Genomic DNA, 19,455 nt, shown 5'->3' on the forward strand with positions numbered 1-19,455 from the left:
GTCAGCACGGGGAAGGAGTACGACGGGGTGACTGGTGGACCGGACCGCCGTGCCAGCAGCCCCGCAGTCACCTCGCAGCCGCAGCCTGCCGGCTCTGTGCTCAGGCCCAGCGAGCCTCCTCCGCTGCCACCCACCGCTGCTCCTGCACCTGCTCCTGCTCCCGTGGCAGCCTCGCAAGTGCCGAGTAAGTTCCAGCGATTATTTTGTGAGGTATTTACAGATTAGAATTCGAAGTTGTAGGGTAATGGTTGGTTTGAGAAAATAATAGCAACCAGTTACATGGTAGTTACAGAGATTGTTACTTTGCATAGGGCAGCTGCAGAATTCAAAGTGCAGTGTGAAACACTTCTGTATTAAACATTTATTTTGATACCTTTAAAAACATACAAAGAGACTGTCAATGAAAATTAAATGTGCGACAGTTTCCATTGTTGATGGTGCCTTTGTATCAAGTCTAATGCTAGTATGGCATCTTATATTTTCACTGGGAAGGTAAGTGCTCAAAAACGAATATACAATGAGTTTTTATACTTACCTTCTGTTGTTATCCGTAGAACAACATGGAAGCAATTCAGAGGTGGTCCAGTAGATTTGTTTACCCTTAGGCTCAGTCAACACCCAGTTATTATGGAGATGGTTCAGGAACACAAATAGGCATTTAGTTTCCATCACAGTCGCATTTGCAACTGGTAAACAGATTTGTTGAAACTCCACAGTTGTCTGTTTTAAGACAATACTGAAAGAAGAATTGTATAATAATTCCAATCCCAAAGAAAGCAGGTGTTGACAGATGCGAAAGTTAATGGAAAAACTAGTAGAAGCTGACCTAGGGGAAGATCAGTTTGGATTCCGTAGAAATATTGGAACACGTGAGGCAATACTGACCCTACGACTTCTCTTAGAAGCTAGATTAAGGCAAGGCAAACCTACGTTTCTAGCATTTGTAGACTTAGAGTAAGCTTTTGACAATGTTGACTGGAATACTCTCTTTCAAATTCTGAAGGTGGCAGGGGTAAAATAAAGGGAGTGAAAGGCTATTTACAATTTGTACAGAAACCAGATGGCAGTTATAAAAGTCGAGGGGTATGAAATGGAAGCAGTGGTTGGGAAGGGAGTGAGACAGGGTTGTAGCCTCTCCCCGATGTTATTCAATCTGTATATTGAGCAAGCAGTGAAGGAAACAAAAGAAAAATTAGGAGTAGGTATTAAAATCCATGGAAAAGAAATAAAAACTTTGAGGTTCGCCGATGACATTGTAATTCTGTCAGAGACAGCAAAGGACTTGGAAGAACAGTTGAACGGAATGGATAGTGTCTTGAAAGGAGGATATAAGATGAACATCAACAAAAGCAAAACAAGGATAATGAAATGTAGTCGAATTAAGTCGGGTGATGCTGAGGGAATTAGATTAGGAAATGAGACACTTAAAGCAGTAAAGGAGTTTTGCTATTTGGGGAGCAAAATAACTGATGATGATCGAAGTAGAGAGGATATAAAATGTAGACTGGCAATGGGAAGGAAAGGGTTTCTGAAGAAGAGAAATTTGTTAACATCGAGCATAGATTTAAGTGTCAGGGAGTCATTTCGGAAAGTATTTGTATGGAGTGTAGCCATGTATGGAAGTGAAACATGGACGATAAATAGTTTAGACAAGAAGTGAATAGAAGCTTTCGAAATGTGGTGCTACAGAAAAATGCTGAAGATTAGATGGGTAGATCAAATAACTAATGAGGAGGTGTTGAATAGGATTGGGGAGAAGAGAAGTTTGTGGCACAACTTGACTAGAAGAAGGGATCGGTTGGTAGGACATGTTCTGAGGCATGAAGGGATCACCAATTTAGTATTGGAGGGCAGTGTAGAGGGTAAAAATCATAGAGGGAGACCAAGAGATGAATACACCAAGCAGATTCAGAAGGATGTTGGTTGCAGTAGGTACTGGGAGATGAAGAAGCTTGCACAGGATAGAGTAGCATGGAGAGCTGCATCAAACCAGTCTCAGGACTGAAGACCACAACAACAACAACAACAACAACTGATGGGTTACTTCAAAATATAAAAGATTTACTTGAATGACATCAGTTAACTGCAAAGAAAGAAGTGTGTGTGTGTGTGTGTGTGTGTGTGTGTGTGTGTGTGTGCGTGTGTGTGTGTGTGTGGAAAAAAAAAAAAAACCAGAACTTCCCAAAAAGGTGGTATTTGACCTAAATTTGATACTTAATAATACAATCTTCTGACCTTTGAAGTGACATACCCTGCCAGCTATGAGGGCCCAAATTTTAACTTGGACTTGGATTCTGAACCACGGTCCAACTCGACATATTTTGCATCGGCAAACATTCCCAAAAGTGAAGAAGTGATAGGTGAAAGATAAAAGTTGTAGGATTGACTGGGGATTGAACTCTCGGCCTTTAGATCTGTAGAGTAGCACTTGTCACTGAGCCAAAAGCCACACTATGTAACAATAAAAACTTATTCCTAAAAAATTATTCATCCAATATTTAAAAAAAAATTCATGGAAAAAATTTATTTATATTATTCTTCTAAAGAAAACGGCTTTTGCCGATAGACAGATACACTGTTGTAAAATCATATGAAGCAAGACAAAAATGTGTGTCATGGCAAAAGTTTTGTATCAAATTTTCAGTTAATAGCTGTGTCATTTTGTATAAGCACAACATTAAAGTTATAAGCGAACTATAACTATCTGAACATGCAAGCTGAAATATTAGTATGACAAAACTCTGCTTATCAACACAATTTATGTCAGAGTACTTCAAAGGTTGTAATAATTAGTCATCGCCGAAGAGAGAAAATTGATATTCATTAAATTTTGTATCAAATAAAACATGGATATACATCTGAACCACAGTTTATGCAATTAATTTTTTTTCAGATTGCAAATGTTAAGTGTTTCATCACAATAAGATTAGTGTTACTTGACCATACATGCCTTTGCAGAATTTTAACAAATACACAATATTCATGATTACGTTTTTCATCCAAAAGTAGTGCGAGTTTTTCTTAGATCAGACTGCTCATGCTCAAAATTTTGATTATATTGTATGTAGAAAATATCATTAAAATATAACCATTTCAAGAAACATAGATCAGTATTGCATATATAATTGTATAAATCACATTAGCCAAAAATATGCAAAACATAACAGAAAAATACCAGGAATAACCTTGTATGCAGTGAAGATGTACCGAAGTGCCAAATGTGCACATTTGTTGATTATACTTGATGAATCATCAGAATGTGCATCAACAAATTGTACCAGAAAGATGGACACTGGAGAGTAGCTACAAATGAAACGGTGTACAAGGAAATAGAACAGGTAATGAGTACAATCAGGAAGAAACACATTTCATTTTTCAGACATCTAATCAGAACACCAGAAAACAGAATCATCAGGAGAATAATAGAAAAATTTTGGAGTAGTAAGTGGAACATTAAGTGGATTACAGAAATCAAGGAAGATGTGGATGAGTTACAGATTACACTAGAAGACCTAAGAAACAAAACTGACAAAATCAGGAAACTCGCCGACAAACAAACCAGACTGCAAATGAGAATCAACAAACAGACAATGGGAAGGGTGATTTCCAATGAAGAAAGAAAGATGAGACGCGAGAGAGTGAAGTAGTGCTGGGCTGTTAGGAAACTGAAAAATTCTTTATACAAAGTTGGCTAGAGTGGTCCAATGAAGGCCATAAATTGTAAATAATAATAATAATAATAATAATAATAATAATAGCATAATAATAATAATAGCATAGTCAAGGGAAAACACACTAAACAAGAAGATTACATACTGGATAACCACAGCGACTGCATAGAAGCGATGGAAAAAACAGATGCCTATAAATATCTAGGATAAAGACAAAAAATAGGAATAGATAATACAAATATTAAAGAAGAACTAAAAGAAAAATGTAGACAAAGACTAACAAAAATACTGAAAACAGAATTGACAGCAAGAAACAAGACAAAAGCTATAAATACTTATGCTATACCAATATTGACCTACTCATTTGGAGTAGTGAAATGGAGTAACACAGACCTAGAAGCGCTCAATACACTTACACGATCACAATGCCACAAATATAGAATACATCACATACATTCAGCAACAGAAAGATTCACATTAAGCAGAAAGGAAGGAGGAAGGGGATTTATCGACATAAAAAACCTGCATTATGGACAGGTAGACAATTTAAGAAAATTCTTTATAGAACGAGCAGAAACTAGCAAAATACACAAAGCAATCACTCATATAAATACATCGGCTACACCATTGCAATTTCATAACCACTTCTACAACCCCTTAGATCACATAACATCAACAGACACGAAGAAAATAAATTGGAAAAAGAAAACACTACATGGCAAGCACCCGTATCATTTAACACAGCCACACATCGATCAAGACGCATCCAACACATGGCTAAGAAAAGGCAATATATACAGTGAGACGGAAGGATTCGTGATTGCAATACAGGATCAAACAATAAACACCAGATATTACAGCAAGCATATTATTAAACATCCCAATAACACAACAGATAAATGCAGACTTTGCAAACAACAAATAGAAACAGTAGATCACATCACAAGCGGATGTACAATACTAGCAAATACAGAATACCCCAGAAGACATGACAATGTAGCAAAAATAATACATCAACAGCTTGCCTTACAACATAAACTTATAAAACAACATGTTCCCACATACAAGTATGCACCACAAAATGTACTGGAGAATGATGAATACAAATTATACTGGAACAGAACCATTGTAACAGATAAAACAACACCACATAACAAACCTGACATCATACTCACCAATAAAAAGAAGAAATTAACACAACTAATCGAAATATCCATACCCAATACAACAAATATACAGAAGAAAACAGGAGAAAAAATTGAAAAATACATCCAACTGGCTGAGGAAGTCAAGGATATGTGGCATCAGTATAAAGTTGACATTATACCAATTATACTATCAACTACAGGAGTCATACCACACAATATCCACCAGTACATCAATGCAATACAGCTACATCCAAACATATATATACAACTACAGAAATCCGTAATTATTGATACATGTTCAATTACCCGAAAGTTCCTAAATGCAATATAACACATACCGTACAGTTAAAAGGAAGTGACGCTTGATCAAGGTCCGCGTCACTCCATTTTTAACCGGACTTAACGTCTGAGAAAGTGAAGGAAATAATAATAATAATAATAGTACTCGATGAAATTTGTGCAATATGTGACGTTATTTCCCATTTCAAAAATTATACATTAAAAAAAAATCTCATAATTAAACAAACATGAATCAAAAAGTCACCATCTTATTCTAAGAAAAGTAGCAAAACTATGAAAATAATGGCAATCAGCACTGTGTGTTACTGATTACAAACCTTTAATTCAAATCATTTGAAACTGAACAGTTTTCGTATAATGAATATATGTGGAAGTAACAAGCATTTATGTCAGCATAAGATATTGAATAGACATTTTTGAGAAGTTCCGTTAAGTATTAACCAATTGAAAATGTTACATTAAATTAGTAACCCTATTTGATTGATGCCACACACACATACTCATATTTCTTACAACCATTTGTAACATTCACCGTAAGATGTTCATCCCATTGCAGTAAAATTATTTTCTCCATTGAACTCCTAAAAATGCTAATACAGAAATTATAATGCCACCATATTGTCCCTGCATTGTCCTCCGTGCAGTGCTGGTTTCCCCCCTTCCCCTTTCTGATTTCTGATCCGTACACCATTATGCCTCGCACTTACTCACTCTAATCTGCAATCTGGATTGCTGCTACCATTCGACACGACACAGTTGTATTCGGCCAGATGTAGCAATCCTGTCTCTCTCTCTCTCTCTGTGTGTGTGTGTGTGTGTGTGTGTGTGTGTGTGTGTGTGTGTGTGTGGGGGGGGGGGGGGGGGGGGGGGGGGGTTGTCCTTTATGAAGAAGTTTTTGGCTAAAATGTCAATTTGTAAGTCTTTTCATAGTGTCTGCCTGCAACTCAATGTGCCATCTTTATGGTAACTAACAATCTCTGCTTTACATAATATTGTTTATGTTCCAACCTGGACTTTCCATTGTTCAATAAAAAGAAAAATTTAATTTCAATAACATCAGATAAACCTTTTCACTTTTTTGACAAATGGAAATAAATATTCATTAACATACTGCAAGGATGCTACACATACATTTTTTGGTATTTTTACACTACTAGTTAATGAAACACTTTTTAGTTAATGAAATACTAGAAGATAACTCTACATCTGCATCTCCATCTGTATCTATATCTTGCAAACCACCGTGAGGTGGATGACAAGGGGTACGTTCTATTGCACCAGTTATTAGAGTTTCATCACATTATATTCATATATGGAGTGTGGGGTACTATATTCCTAGAGGCATAATTTAAAGCTGGTTCTTGAAACATTCGGAATAGTTTATGTCTATCTTAAAGAGTCTTCCAGGTCAGTTCCTTCAGTATCTCTGTGACACTCTAGCCACGGATCAAACAAAGCTGTCACCATGCATGCCGCCCTTCTGTGTTTACATTCAATACCTCCTGTTAGCCCTATTTGCTACAGGTTCCACACTCTTGAGCAATGTTCTAGAACTGGTCGCACAAGTGATTTGTAAGCAATCTCTTTTGTTGGCTAAATGCACTTCCCCAGCTGTCTATCTATAAACCAAAGTCTACCACCTTCTTTACCCATGACAGTCTATGTGAAAATTTCATTTCATATACATACAGTGTGTTACACCCATGTATTTGCAGGAGTTGGCCGAATCCAACTGTGACTCATTGTTATGATCATAGGATACTAAGTTTTCTTCATTTTGGGATGTGCACAATTTTACATTTCTGACCATTTGAAGCAAGTTAACAATCTTTGCACCAGTTTGAAATATTGTCTAGATTTGACTGAATGTTTATGCAGCTTCTTTCAGGTGTACTTCATTATAGATAACTGCATAATTTGCAAAAAGTCTGATGTTACTATTAACATTGTCTGTAAGGTCGTTAATATACAACATGATCAGCAAGGGTCCCAACACACTTCCTTGAAGCATATTTGAAGTTATTTCCACATCTGTCGATGACTCACCATCCGAGATAACGTGCTGAGTCCTCCCTACCTTAAAGTTCTCAATGCAGTCACAAATTTCACTGGGTGCCCCCATGTGATCATACTTTTGACAAAACTTTAGGTGTGGTACTGAGTCAAATGCTTTTTGGAAATAAAGAGATATTACATCCACCGGACTGCCTTGATTCAAAGCCTTCAGTATGTTTTGTGAGCAAAGTGAAAGGTGGGTTTCACATGATCAATGTTTTCAGAATCGATGCTAGGTGACACAGAGTGGGTCATGCTGTTCAAGATAGCTCATTGTCTCTAAGTTCAGAATATTTTCTTAGATTCTACAGCAAATTGATGTAAGTGATATTGGACGGTAGTGTTGTGGAGCACTTCTGCTACCCTCCTTGTAGATGGAATGTAACATTATGAGTAGGATAGTTGCTACTCGCCGTATAGCAGAGATGTTGAGTTGGAGATAGGCACAACAAAAAGACTTACGGAAAGTGAGCTCTCAGCCAACAAGGCCTTTGTCGAAAATAGACAAAACACACAACACACAAAAAAACACACACACACACACACACACACACACACACACACACACACACACACACACAGTCTCTGGCAGTCGGAGTCAGACTGCGAGCATCAGCGCACGATAGGAGAGGCAACCAGGTGGCGATGGCTGGGGCAGGGATGGGGAGGGATAGTGGGGTTGGTTAAGTGCTGTTAGTGGGAGTGTTCAGGGATGAGGTGGAGAGTAGGGCAGCTAGGTGCAGTCGGGAGGTTAGAATGGGAGAGGTGGGTAAAGGAAAAGGAGAGAAATAAGCCCTCACCTGGTTGCCTCCCCCATCATGCGCTACTGCTCCATCTGGCTCTAGCTGCCAGAGACGGGTCGTGTGTTGTTGACAGTGCCTTCCTAATAAGTTCAACAGTAACAAGGCATCTGATATTGCCATTGGGAAGGAAGCTGCACAAAAAAAGAATGTAATATCAATTTGTATACTCATTCTTTTTTTTAAATAAGAACACTTTTTGTCATATATTCTTTCTTTATTGTCCTTCGTACTTGGGTTAAATATTCCTCATAAATAAGCACAAATTTAGTATTCATCGCAGTTACATTTGCAACGTAACTGATGCCTACATTTATTGAAACTTCACAGTTCAAAACAAATATTACTGATCTAAATCTGCATACATACTCCGCAATCCAATATATGGTGCCCTACGGAGAGTATAACGTGCCACTACTAGTCATTTCATTCCTGTTCCACTCACAAATAGACTGAGGGGAAAATGACTGTCTAAAGCCTCCACATGAGCCCTCATTTCTTTCATCTTTTCTATATTGTCCATACATGAAATATACTTTGGTGGCAGTAGAACCCTTCTGCTGTTGGCTTCAGATGCTGGTCCTATAAATTTCTGCAATAGTGCCTCGCAAAAAGGTGTCCATGTTTCCTCCAGGGATTCCTGTTTGAGTTCACAAAGCATATTCGAAATAGTTGTAAGCTGATGGAATCTGCTGGTGATAAATATAGAAGCATGCTTCCGAATTGCTTCAATGTTTTCCTTGAATTCAACCCGATTTTCACAAAATTCTCCAAATAAAATGAAACAGATCATTCACCTTTCCTACTACCAACCTGATGTGCTCATTCCATTTCATATTGCTTTGCAGTGTTACACTAGGATATTTAAGCAATGTGACTGTGTTAAGCAGTGCCCTACCAGTGCTGTATTCAAATGTTTAGGGATTGTTTTTCCTACTCACCTGCAGTAACTCAGGAGCTGTGATCAGAAAGTACTGTGAATTTTTGTTTTTCTTAAAAGTATTTTTATTTGTTCACCATTATCAACTTTATCCCTTTCAAAGGAATCCCTCTCAGATATAACATGCTAGTACCAGTGCATTTTCCAGTCTTGGAAGCACTTCTGGAACGTACTTTTCATTGTGGTGTTCAGCTCCTTCAGCAATTATGTTATCATCTTATTAACAGTGGCAAAATGACATCTTTTCATGGTTCTCTTCAGTCTCGGGAATAAAAATAAGCCGCAGGGGTCCCTGTCTGGCAAATATGCTGGCTGAAACAACATAACCTCTTTTTTCTTTTCTTTTTTTCCAAAAAAATCATGAACAAGCATTGGAATGTGAGCAGGAGCATTATCATGATGCAGTTTCCATGAGTGGTTTTACCATAGGTCTGGTCATTTTCTTCAGATTGTTTCACGCAACTGGCGTGTAAACTCCTTATTGGCCATGCAACCATAAGGCCTGAATGTGTGATGTACTATCCCATTGTAATCAAAGAAAACAGTAATAAGAACCTTTACACGTGATCGAAATTGTCGAACTTTTTTTTGTCTTGGCTCTTCAGGCAGTTTCTGTTCGAATGATTGTGTCTTGATACCCATGTTTCGTCACCTCTTATAACCTTCTTTAGAAGTTCTGGATCATTATCAGCTTCATTCAGCAATACCAGAGCGATGTTTGTGATGTAATTTTGATCGAAATTCAACCATTTCTGAAAAAACTTTGCTGCTACACATCTATATATATATAAAAAAAAGGCTTGGTATGAGCCAAATGATATATGGTCATGTCTCTGTTGGTCATTCTGTGATTTCTCCAGAACCATTTTCTGTACGTCTTTCTTCTACATTGTCATCAGTAATTGACGTGCTAGGGTGTCCAGGGCAGTCGTCTGCAGTGTCTTCTCGACCCTCTTTGAAACATTGTGCTACTTGTAAACTCTCATCTTACTCCCAGTAGAGTCATGAAAAGCCACAGTCAACATTTTGAATGTGGTGCTGTACTTTATTCCATTTTTCAAGCAAAATTTAAAGGAAATTCTTTGATCCATTTTTTACATAAATAAAAATTTCAGAGTACTCATAAAACATACAACTTTTTAAACTTTCAACAATAAATTAAATATTCAAAAATGCTGAAAATGCAAACATACATTAGGAACATGTGAACCAACAAGATTAAAAAAGTTTTGAAAATAGAATGTAAAGGCCTGCAGGATTCAAAAATTCCCATTACTTTTTGATTACACCTTCTACAATTTTCTACATGTACAGCAAGCTGAAATTCACCATACCAACTAGAAATTTTGTCAAAGTCATCTTGTATCCACCTACAGCCACTCAACTTTGACGTTATACCACTGCATCTTCAGCAAACAAGTACAGATTGTTGCCCACCCTGACTGCCAGATCATTTATGTATATAGAAAATAATAGCAGTCCTGTCACACTTCCCTGGGCACTACTGACAGTACCCTTGGAGGACAATTTACTGGCCACTGATACTTCAGTGTGTGAGCTACTCGTGTATCTGGGGACCCCAAACTTGTGTTCGGTCCTTTGTCAACAGTCTGCAGTGGGGCACAATGTCAAATGCTTTCCAGAAATCTTGGAATATGGAATCTGTTTGTTGTCCTTCATCCATGCTTTGTAGGATATCTTGTGAGACAAGGGCAAGCCGAGTTATCCACAAGCAGTGCTTTCTAGATCCGGGCTTATTTGTGGACGGAAGGTTTTTTGTGTCAAGGAAATTTATTGTATTCAAAATCAGAATACGTTCAATAAAGTTGTAGCAAACCAGTATTAAGGATTGTGTTCTGTAATTATTTGGGTTGGTTCTTTTACCTTTCTTATATACAGGAGTGACCTGCACTTGCGACTGTGCGCTGGTTGAAAAATTAGTGGTAACTCCCAGCTGAGTAAGGCACTAATGCTGCAGAGTACTCTCTGTAAAATCGAACTGAGGTCCTTCTGGACCTGGCAACCCCCCCCCCCCCCCCCCTCCCTGCCCCACCCATTTCTTAAATACAAAATTTAGAACTTCAGCTTTCCTTTTACTGTCTTCTGTTGCTACCCCAGACAGGTCAACAAGTGATTGGATAGGAACCTTTGACTCACTTAGTGATTTTACACATGACCAGAATTTTCTCAGGTTCTCAGCAAGATCTTTTGTAAAATCAAGAGTGCAACAGTTTCTGTTCCCTCAGCATTTTCTGAATTTGATTACTAAATCAGAAGGATCTTTACCCTCCTTAATCTACTTACATGGCACATATGTCTCCAGAGTGTGATTTACAGTTGGTTCAACTTTGCCCTTAATTCCTCTACATCTGTCATGTTGCAGCCAAATGATGTCCATTCATTGTCTAAGTGTGATGCTACAACTGCTTATCTGCTTTTTCTAAGATAAATACTGTCCTACCCTTCTTGGCGGATTTATTAATTCGAGTAACCATTGTTGCTATGATGACAACATGATAGTAATCCCAGTCTCTCTATTGTCACTGTCAGCAAGGTCGGGCCTTTTCATAGCTACAACGTCTAAAATATTTCCATTGTGTGTGGGTTGATTTCTATGTTACTGAGTGCAGACTTTTCTTGGATGGTTTTTCAACTCCTACAGTAAAATTAGATGACTAGTAAAAACATCAGTTAGTTAACTTCAGCTTACCAAAGCCTGTTTTTAGATGAAGTCACAGACTTAATTTCAACCTTGATAGACTCCATATTTTTGTTGACAGCAACTAACACTCTCCACCATATGGTGTCTAATCTTTCTTTTTGATAAATCTTCCATGCCGTGTTAAATATTTTGGAGTTTTCTACTTCAGGTTTCAGCTAGCTCTCAGTTCCAAAAATAATTTGAGTGCAACAACTTTCATAGAGGGCAATTAGTTAAGGAATTTTTTTAAGAATGTTTTGACAATTTATTGTTAAAATTTTGACCGTAGAAGCGTGTCTACTTCATACAGAATCTGACTTAACTTTCATCAGACGACACAAACTACCACCTAGCCTTAAAATATATATATATATATATATATATATATATATATATATATATATATATATATATATATATGAATATAATAGGGAAACATTCCACGCGTCTGTGTTTCTATCGACCTGCCAGCACTTTCGTATGGTAAGTCACATCATCTTTGTTAGTGTGTGTGTGTGTGTGTGTGTGTGTGTGTGTGTGTGTGTGTGCACTCCACAAGTACTCCAGTACCCAATATCCTCCTGATAATGCAGAAATCTGTAGCCAAGACATTCACAGGGTTGATGAAGCCTTTGGCTGAAACAGTCCACTCGGCTCCAAACCAAAGGACCCCAATCACCTCTGGGTGTGATGCTGCCAAATGTGAGCTCTGCTTGCATCCAGCAATGCAAGCCACCATCGCCAGTTCTGTCAGCAGCCCATAGGAACTGAAAATGTCCATGGAACCCAAGCAACAGGTGTAATTGCCGCTAGCGTGAGCAACGACTTGCAGACTACTGCACCCTGCAGACTTGATAGCCACAGGCAGCACTCCCCCTCATTTTGGATCAATCCCTAGCCCCATTGGCAGACATGCTGAGTGGACATGGAAATTCTTTCCGGCAATTGATGCTCCTTACCGCGTCTTCATTGGAGTTCCCGATAGCCAGTAAACCCCTCCCCCTGTGTGCCTGCTCGGACCCTCCTGAAGGAGCAGCCACCCGTCCATCCACAGGGTGAATGGAGGAGGCCAGACAGCCAGCCTCCTTATTGACTCCTCGCATCAAGTGTCGCAACTGCATAACAACAGCCCACACTCGCCTTGAAGTGAACACAGATCACCCACGCTGGATACACTGGAAAGTGCCTCGACAGCAGGGCCCACGGGTGAAACAAGTGGCACCTGAAGTGTCCCGTGCGATGGCCAGTTTCTCCACTGCTGTTGCCACACACTAAAGTAGCATCCAGTACCACTGATTTAAGAATTAAAGTGTTTATGACTTATCTCCTGAACTATGTAATGATATTATGAAGAGGATAGTTCCTACTCACCAATAGCAGAGATGCTGAGTCACAGATCGGCTAAAAAGAAGAAGAAGAAGAAGAAGAAGACTGTCACAAAGTGAGTTTTTTTTGCCAAAAAGGCCTTTGTCGTGTGTGTGTCAATATATATATATATATATATATATATATATATATATATATATATATATATATATATAAATATGAATATAATAGGGAAACATTCCACGCGTCTGTGTTTCTATCGACCTGCCAGCACTTTCGTATGGTAAGTCACATCATCTTTGTTAGTGTGTGTGTATATATATATATTGAAAGTGCTGGCAGGTCGACAGACACACAAACAAACACAAACATACACACAAAATTCAAGCTTTCTCAACAAACTGTTGCCTCATCAGGAAAGAGGGAAGGAGAGGGAAAGACGAAAGGATGTGGGTTTTAAGGGAGAGGGTAAGGAGTCGTTCCAATCACGGGAGCGGAAAGACTTACCTTAGGGGGAAAAAGGACGGGTATACACTCGCGCGCCGCGCGCGCGCACACACACACACACACACACACACACACACACACACATATATCCATCCACACATATACAGACACAAGCAGACATATTTAAAGACAAAGAGTTTTGGCAGAGATGTCAGTCGAGGCAGAAGTGCAGAGGCAAAGATGTTGTTGAATGACAGGTGAGGTATGAGTGACGGCAACTTGAAATTAGCGGAGATTGAGGCCTGGTGGATAACGGGAAGAGAGGATATATTGAAGAGCAAGTTCCCATCTCCGGAGTTCGGATAGGTTGGTGTTAGTGGGAAGTATCCAGATAACCCGGACGGTGTAACACTGTGCCAAGATGTGCTGGCCGTGCACCAAGGCATGTTTAACCACAGGGTGATCCTCATTACCAACAAACATGTCTGCCTGTGTCCATTCATGTGAATGGACAGTTTGTTGCTGGTCATTCCCACATAGAATGCGTCACAGTGTAGGCAGGTCAGTTGGTAGATCAAGTGGGTGCTTTCACACGTGGCTCTGCCTTTGATCGTGTACACCTTCCGGGTTACAGGACTGGAGTAGGTGGTGGTGAGAGGGTGCATGGGACAGGTTTTACACCGGGGGCGGTTACAAGGGTAGGAGCCAGAGGGTAGGGAAGGTGGTTTGGGGATTTCATGGGGGTGAACTAAGAGGTTACAAAGGTTAGGTGGACGGCGGAAAGACACTCTTGGTGGAGTAGGGAGGATTTCATGAAGGATGGATCTCATTTCAGGGCAGGATTTGAGGAAGTCGTTTCCCTGCTGGAGAGCCACATTCAGAATCTGATCCAGTCCCGGAAAGTATCCTGTCACAAGTGGGGCACTTTTGTGGTTCTTCTGTGGGAGGTTCTGGGTTTGAGAGGATGAGGAAGTGGCTCTGGTTATTTGCTTCTGTACCAGGTCGGGAGGGTAGTTGCGGGATGTGAAAGCTTATTCAGGTTGTCAGGTTGTTGGTGTAATGCTTCAGGGATTCCGGACTGGAGCAGATTCGTTTGCCACGAAGACCTAGGCTGTAGGGAAGGGACCGTTTGATGTGGAATGGGTGGCAGCTGTCGTAATGGAGGTACTTTTGCTTGTTGGTGGGTTTGATGTGGACGGACGTGTGAAGCTGGCCATTGGACAGGTGGAGGTCAACATCAAGGAAAGTGGCATGGGATTTGGAGTAGGACCAGGTGAATCTGATGGAACCAAAGGAGTTGAGGTTGGAGAGGAAATTCTGGAGTTCTTCTTCACTGTGAGTCCAGATCATGAAGATGTCATCAATAAACCTGTACCAAACTTTGGGTTGGTAGGCCTGGGTAACCAAGAAGGCTTCCTCTAAGCGACCCATGAATAGGTTGGCGTACGAAGGGGCCATCCTGGTACCCATGGCTGTTCCCTTTAATTGTTGGTATGTCTGGCCTTCAAAAGTGAAGAAGTTGTGGGTCAGGATGAAGCTGGCTAAGGTAATGAGGAAAGAGGTTTTAGGTAGGGTGGCAGGTGATCGGCGTGAAAGGAAGTGCTCCATCGCAGCGAGGCCCTGGACGTGCGGGATATTTGTGTATAAGGAAGTGGCATCAATGGTTACAAGGATGGTTTCTGGGGGTAACGGATTGGGTAAGGATTCCAGGTGTTCGAGAAAGTGGTTGGTGTCTTTGATGAAGGATGGGAGACTGCACATAATGGGTTGAAGGTGTTGATCTACGTAGGCAGAGATACGTTCTGTGGGGGTTTGGTAACCAGCTACAATGGGGCGGCCGGGATGATTGGGTTTGTGAATTTTAGGAAGAAGGTAGAAGGTAGGGGTGCGGGGGTCAGGAGGTTGATGGAGTCAGGTGAAAGGTTTTGTAGGGGGCCTAAGGTTCTGAGGATTCCTTGAAGCTCCGCCTGGACATCAGGAATGGGATTACCTTGGCAAATTTTGTATGTGGTGGTGTCTGAAAGCTGACGCAGTCCCCCAGCCACATACTCCCGACGATCAAGTACCACGGTCGTGGAACCCTTGTCCGCCGGAAGAATGACGATGGACCGGTCAGCCTTCAGATCACGGATAGCCTGGGCTTCAGCAGTGGTGATGTTGGGAGTAGGATTAAGGCCAGCTTCACACGTCCGTCCACATCATACCCACCAGCAAGCAACAGTACCTCCATTACGACAGCTGCCACCCATTCCACATCAAACGGTCCCTTCCCTACAGCCTAGGTATTCATGGCAAACGAATCTGCTCCAGTCCGGAATCCCTGAAGCATTACACCAACAACCTGACAACAACTTTCGCATCCCGCAACTACCCTCCCGACCTGGTACAGAAGCAAATAACCAGAGCCACTTCCTCATCCTCTCAAACCCAGAACCTCCCACAGAAGAACCACAAAAGTGCCCCACTTGTGACAGGATACTTTCCGGGACTGGATCAGATTCTGAATGTGGCTCTCCAGCAGGGATACGACTTCCTCAAATCCTGCCCTGAAATGAGATCCATCCTTCATGAAATCCTCCCCACTCCACCAAGAGTGTCTTTCCGCCGTCCACCTAACCTTTGTAACCTCTTAGTTCACCCCCACGAAATCCCCAAACCACCTTCCCTACCCTCTGGCTCCTACCCTTGTAACCGCCCCCGGTGTAAAACCTGTCCCATGCACCCTCTCACCACCACCTACTCCAGTCCTGTAACCCGGAAGGTGTACACGATCAAAGGCAGAGCCACGTGTGAAAGCACCCACTTGATCTACCAACTGACCTGCCTACACTGTGACGCATTCTATGTGGGAATGACCAGCAACAAACTGTCCATTCACATGAATGGACACAGGCAGACATGTTTGTTGGTAATGAGGATCACCCTGTGGCTGAACACGCCTTGGTGCACGGCCAGCACATCTTGGCACAGTGTTACACCATCCGGGTTATCTGGATACTTCCCACTAACACCAACCTATCTGAACTCTGGAGATGGGAACTTGCTCTTCAATATATCCTCTCTTCCCGTTATCCACCAGGCCTCAATCTCCGCTAATTTCAAGTTGCCGCCACTCATACCTCACCTGTCATTCAACAACATCTTTGCCTCTGCACTTCTGCCTCGACTGACATCTCTGCCAAAACTCTTTGTCTTTAAATATGTCTGCTTGTGTCTGTATATGTGTGGATGGATATGTGTGTGTGTGCGAGTGTATATCCGTCCTTTTTTCCCCCTAAGGTAAGTCTTTCCGCTCCCGGGATTGGAATGACTCCTTACCCTCTCCCTTAAAACCCACATCCTTTCGTCTTTCCCTCTCCTTCCCCTTTCCTGATGAGGCAACAGTTTGTTGCGAAAGCTTGAATTTTGTGTGTATGTTTGTGTTTGTTTGTGTGTCTGTCGACCTGCCAGCACTTTCATTTGGTAAGTCACATCATCTTTGTTTTTAGATAATTTTTCCTACATGGAATGTTTCCCTCTATTTTTTATATATATATATATATATATATATATATATATATATATTTGTGTGTGTGTGTGTGTGTGTGTGTGTGTGTGTGTGTGTGTGTGTTGACAAAGGCCTTGTTGGCCAAAAGCTCACTATCCGACTGTCTTTTTGTTGTGCATATCTGCGACTCAGCATTGCTATATGGTGAGTAGCAACTAGCCTTTTCATGATATTGTTACATTCCATCCTGGAATTTTCATTGTTTTATTCTCCTGAATTATGTGTCATACACAATTATATAATTTTGTGTGTGTATTCAGTGCTATACATGAACACTGTCTGCAAAATGTTGTTAATATAGTTGATAAATAAAGAGGTAATAAATTAAAAAATCATGTGTGATGTGACAGTTTTACTGCACAAACAATGAAAATGTATTATGTGCTAAACTTTATTTTCTTTTCATCATTTTGTAAGGGTTACAAGCGAGAAAAGTTATCTTAAAGGTTTGAAATTGTGTGTAAAGTTTGTTGTAAGTCACTAAGTGCTCCTCATTCTCGAATACTGTATGAATAAAATTTGAGCATTTGCTTGTGGTGGCCTACACTTCTTTTTCATCCCAGCCCTTACCACTTTGATAGCAGGTGGTTCTTACCCCCACAGCAATTCTTTCCAGACAGCAAGTGATATGTACATAAAGTTTGGTTGAAATTAGTGCATTGGTTTCAGAGGTGGTGTGTATGAATATATGTATCTTTTTCTTTGATCCAATTTTGATGAACTAAAGCCTACACATGCCCCGAACTATGGTTACGTTACCTGTGAATGTTCCATGAAAATTTCTCTAAGAGTTTTGGAGATTAGCATGTTCAAAGACAGACAGACAGAGAGACACGCATGTGTCAACAAACACACACACACACACACACACACACACACACATTTTACTGATTTGACTGATTTGTTATTAGTATAGATGTAATTTACTCTTACATGCCAGAACATTCGAGAAATACCTAGTGTTATCCAATTATTTTAGATACATTTGGTTTACAAGTGAAGTATAAATTTCTACAAAAGTGTGTGATCTTTAGTGGAAAGGTCAAAGAATAAATACAGTGAGAATAGTTATTTTGACTAATTACAATTTTAGGTTGAAATGTTACAGAATGAGGAACCTCTGAATCTTTGTTTACACATTAATGTTATGTAATTTTTCATCAAATAAAAATGTTTGTCCGTAATTAGGAAGCAACTATTTAACTAAGTAGTAATAAATTTTGATCCTGAACAGCGTAAAAAATAATTCATAATGTTGTAGCTTACATGACATTTGCTATGCCTTTAACAAATTGAATGATGGCAAATTATAGTGTTTCAACTCATATTCATTATCAAAATTTTGTCCTCACTTATTCTTCTCAATTTTAAAGTGAAGTAATAGCATGAAGTGCTTTGAGAAATTATATTTACACATTATGTACTCTCATAACGAACAGGAATGTTCACATTCATTATTGACAGATAAGAAAATTGTCATGTTATAAGCTCACATTTATCTTATGCTTCAAAAGACAATGTGTATTGTGTATTAAGAAACTTAATTGTATCAAATGAAATGAAACAAAAAGTGGTATCAATCTCTTCATTTTTCTGTATTGGCCTAAATCTTAATACTTTACTAGCTCACATAAAAAAATAATCAGGAATGTAACACTACACTAAACCAAGTGAAGATGAATGACAACTTAGCATAAAGAAGTTTAAAAAATGTCCAGTTGCTTTTTAGAGTAATTGTATCAACAGCACAGAATTCAGCCACTGTCCTAATGGATTAAGTAACTCAATATTATTTTTGAATGGCTTTGTAACAGTCATAAGGCAAGAAGAGAGAGAGAGAGAATTTCAACCATCTATATTAAAATTTTTCTGTAGGCAAAAGGATTAAGTACTGAAACACTTTCATCATGTGTGTACACGTGCTGCCTCAGATGCTTTACTATGTCATCGGCAGATGTACAGTTTGTCAGGAATTGAAATGTGTACTGCTGTGATACACATGTAGAAGTAAAAGAGATACACTCTAACTTTAGAGTCTAAAGGTTCCTCCCTCGAGAAAGGGGAGGGGGTGATTGTGAGGGGAGGGGGGAGCCGAATTTGGGGAAGGGCAGGTCAATTAGACCCAAGGATGGTAGGCAGAAATGACAGAGGAGGCGGCTTCAGAGTAGCACTGTTGTCAACGTCCTCTGTGTGTATTGATCACTTGATACCTCAGTGCTATAGCATATTGTTACCATTGCTCCTTACATTATTAATGACGAAAGTTGCCTTAGAAAGAACTATGCTATTTCCCATGAGCATCATTAGCAAGTACTGTAAATTATCATGTTGTTTCTAGAATTGTATGCCTAATGAGAGAGCAGGATAACCTGTGAAAGGCATGTCACCAAAGACAGGTAGATCTACAGTCAAATGGAGCAGAGTTAAACCCTAAATACATTGTGCTCTTGTACACAACTTTATTTGTTTGAGTCTAGAAATATAAAGTTATGCAGTCTATGCATATCTCTATACGGCAGT

The 19,455-nt window shown here is 39.9% G+C and overlaps 1 protein-coding gene across 1 annotated transcript in view; it reads left to right on the plus strand.

The window, feature by feature from the left end:
- The window catches only part of LOC126473664 (serine-rich adhesin for platelets-like), a 186,887-nt gene that overhangs the window by 109,536 nt on the left and 57,896 nt on the right, over positions 1 to 19,455 (plus strand). The window contains exon 13 of the mRNA XM_050100896.1: positions 6 to 184. Coding sequence (XP_049956853.1) covers positions 6 to 184 — 179 coding nt within the window. The remainder of the gene's footprint in view (positions 1 to 5; positions 185 to 19,455) is intronic.

This window comes from Schistocerca serialis, chromosome 4, assembly GCF_023864345.2.
Source record: "Schistocerca serialis cubense isolate TAMUIC-IGC-003099 chromosome 4, iqSchSeri2.2, whole genome shotgun sequence".
Lineage (NCBI taxonomy): Eukaryota > Metazoa > Arthropoda > Insecta > Orthoptera > Acrididae > Schistocerca > Schistocerca serialis.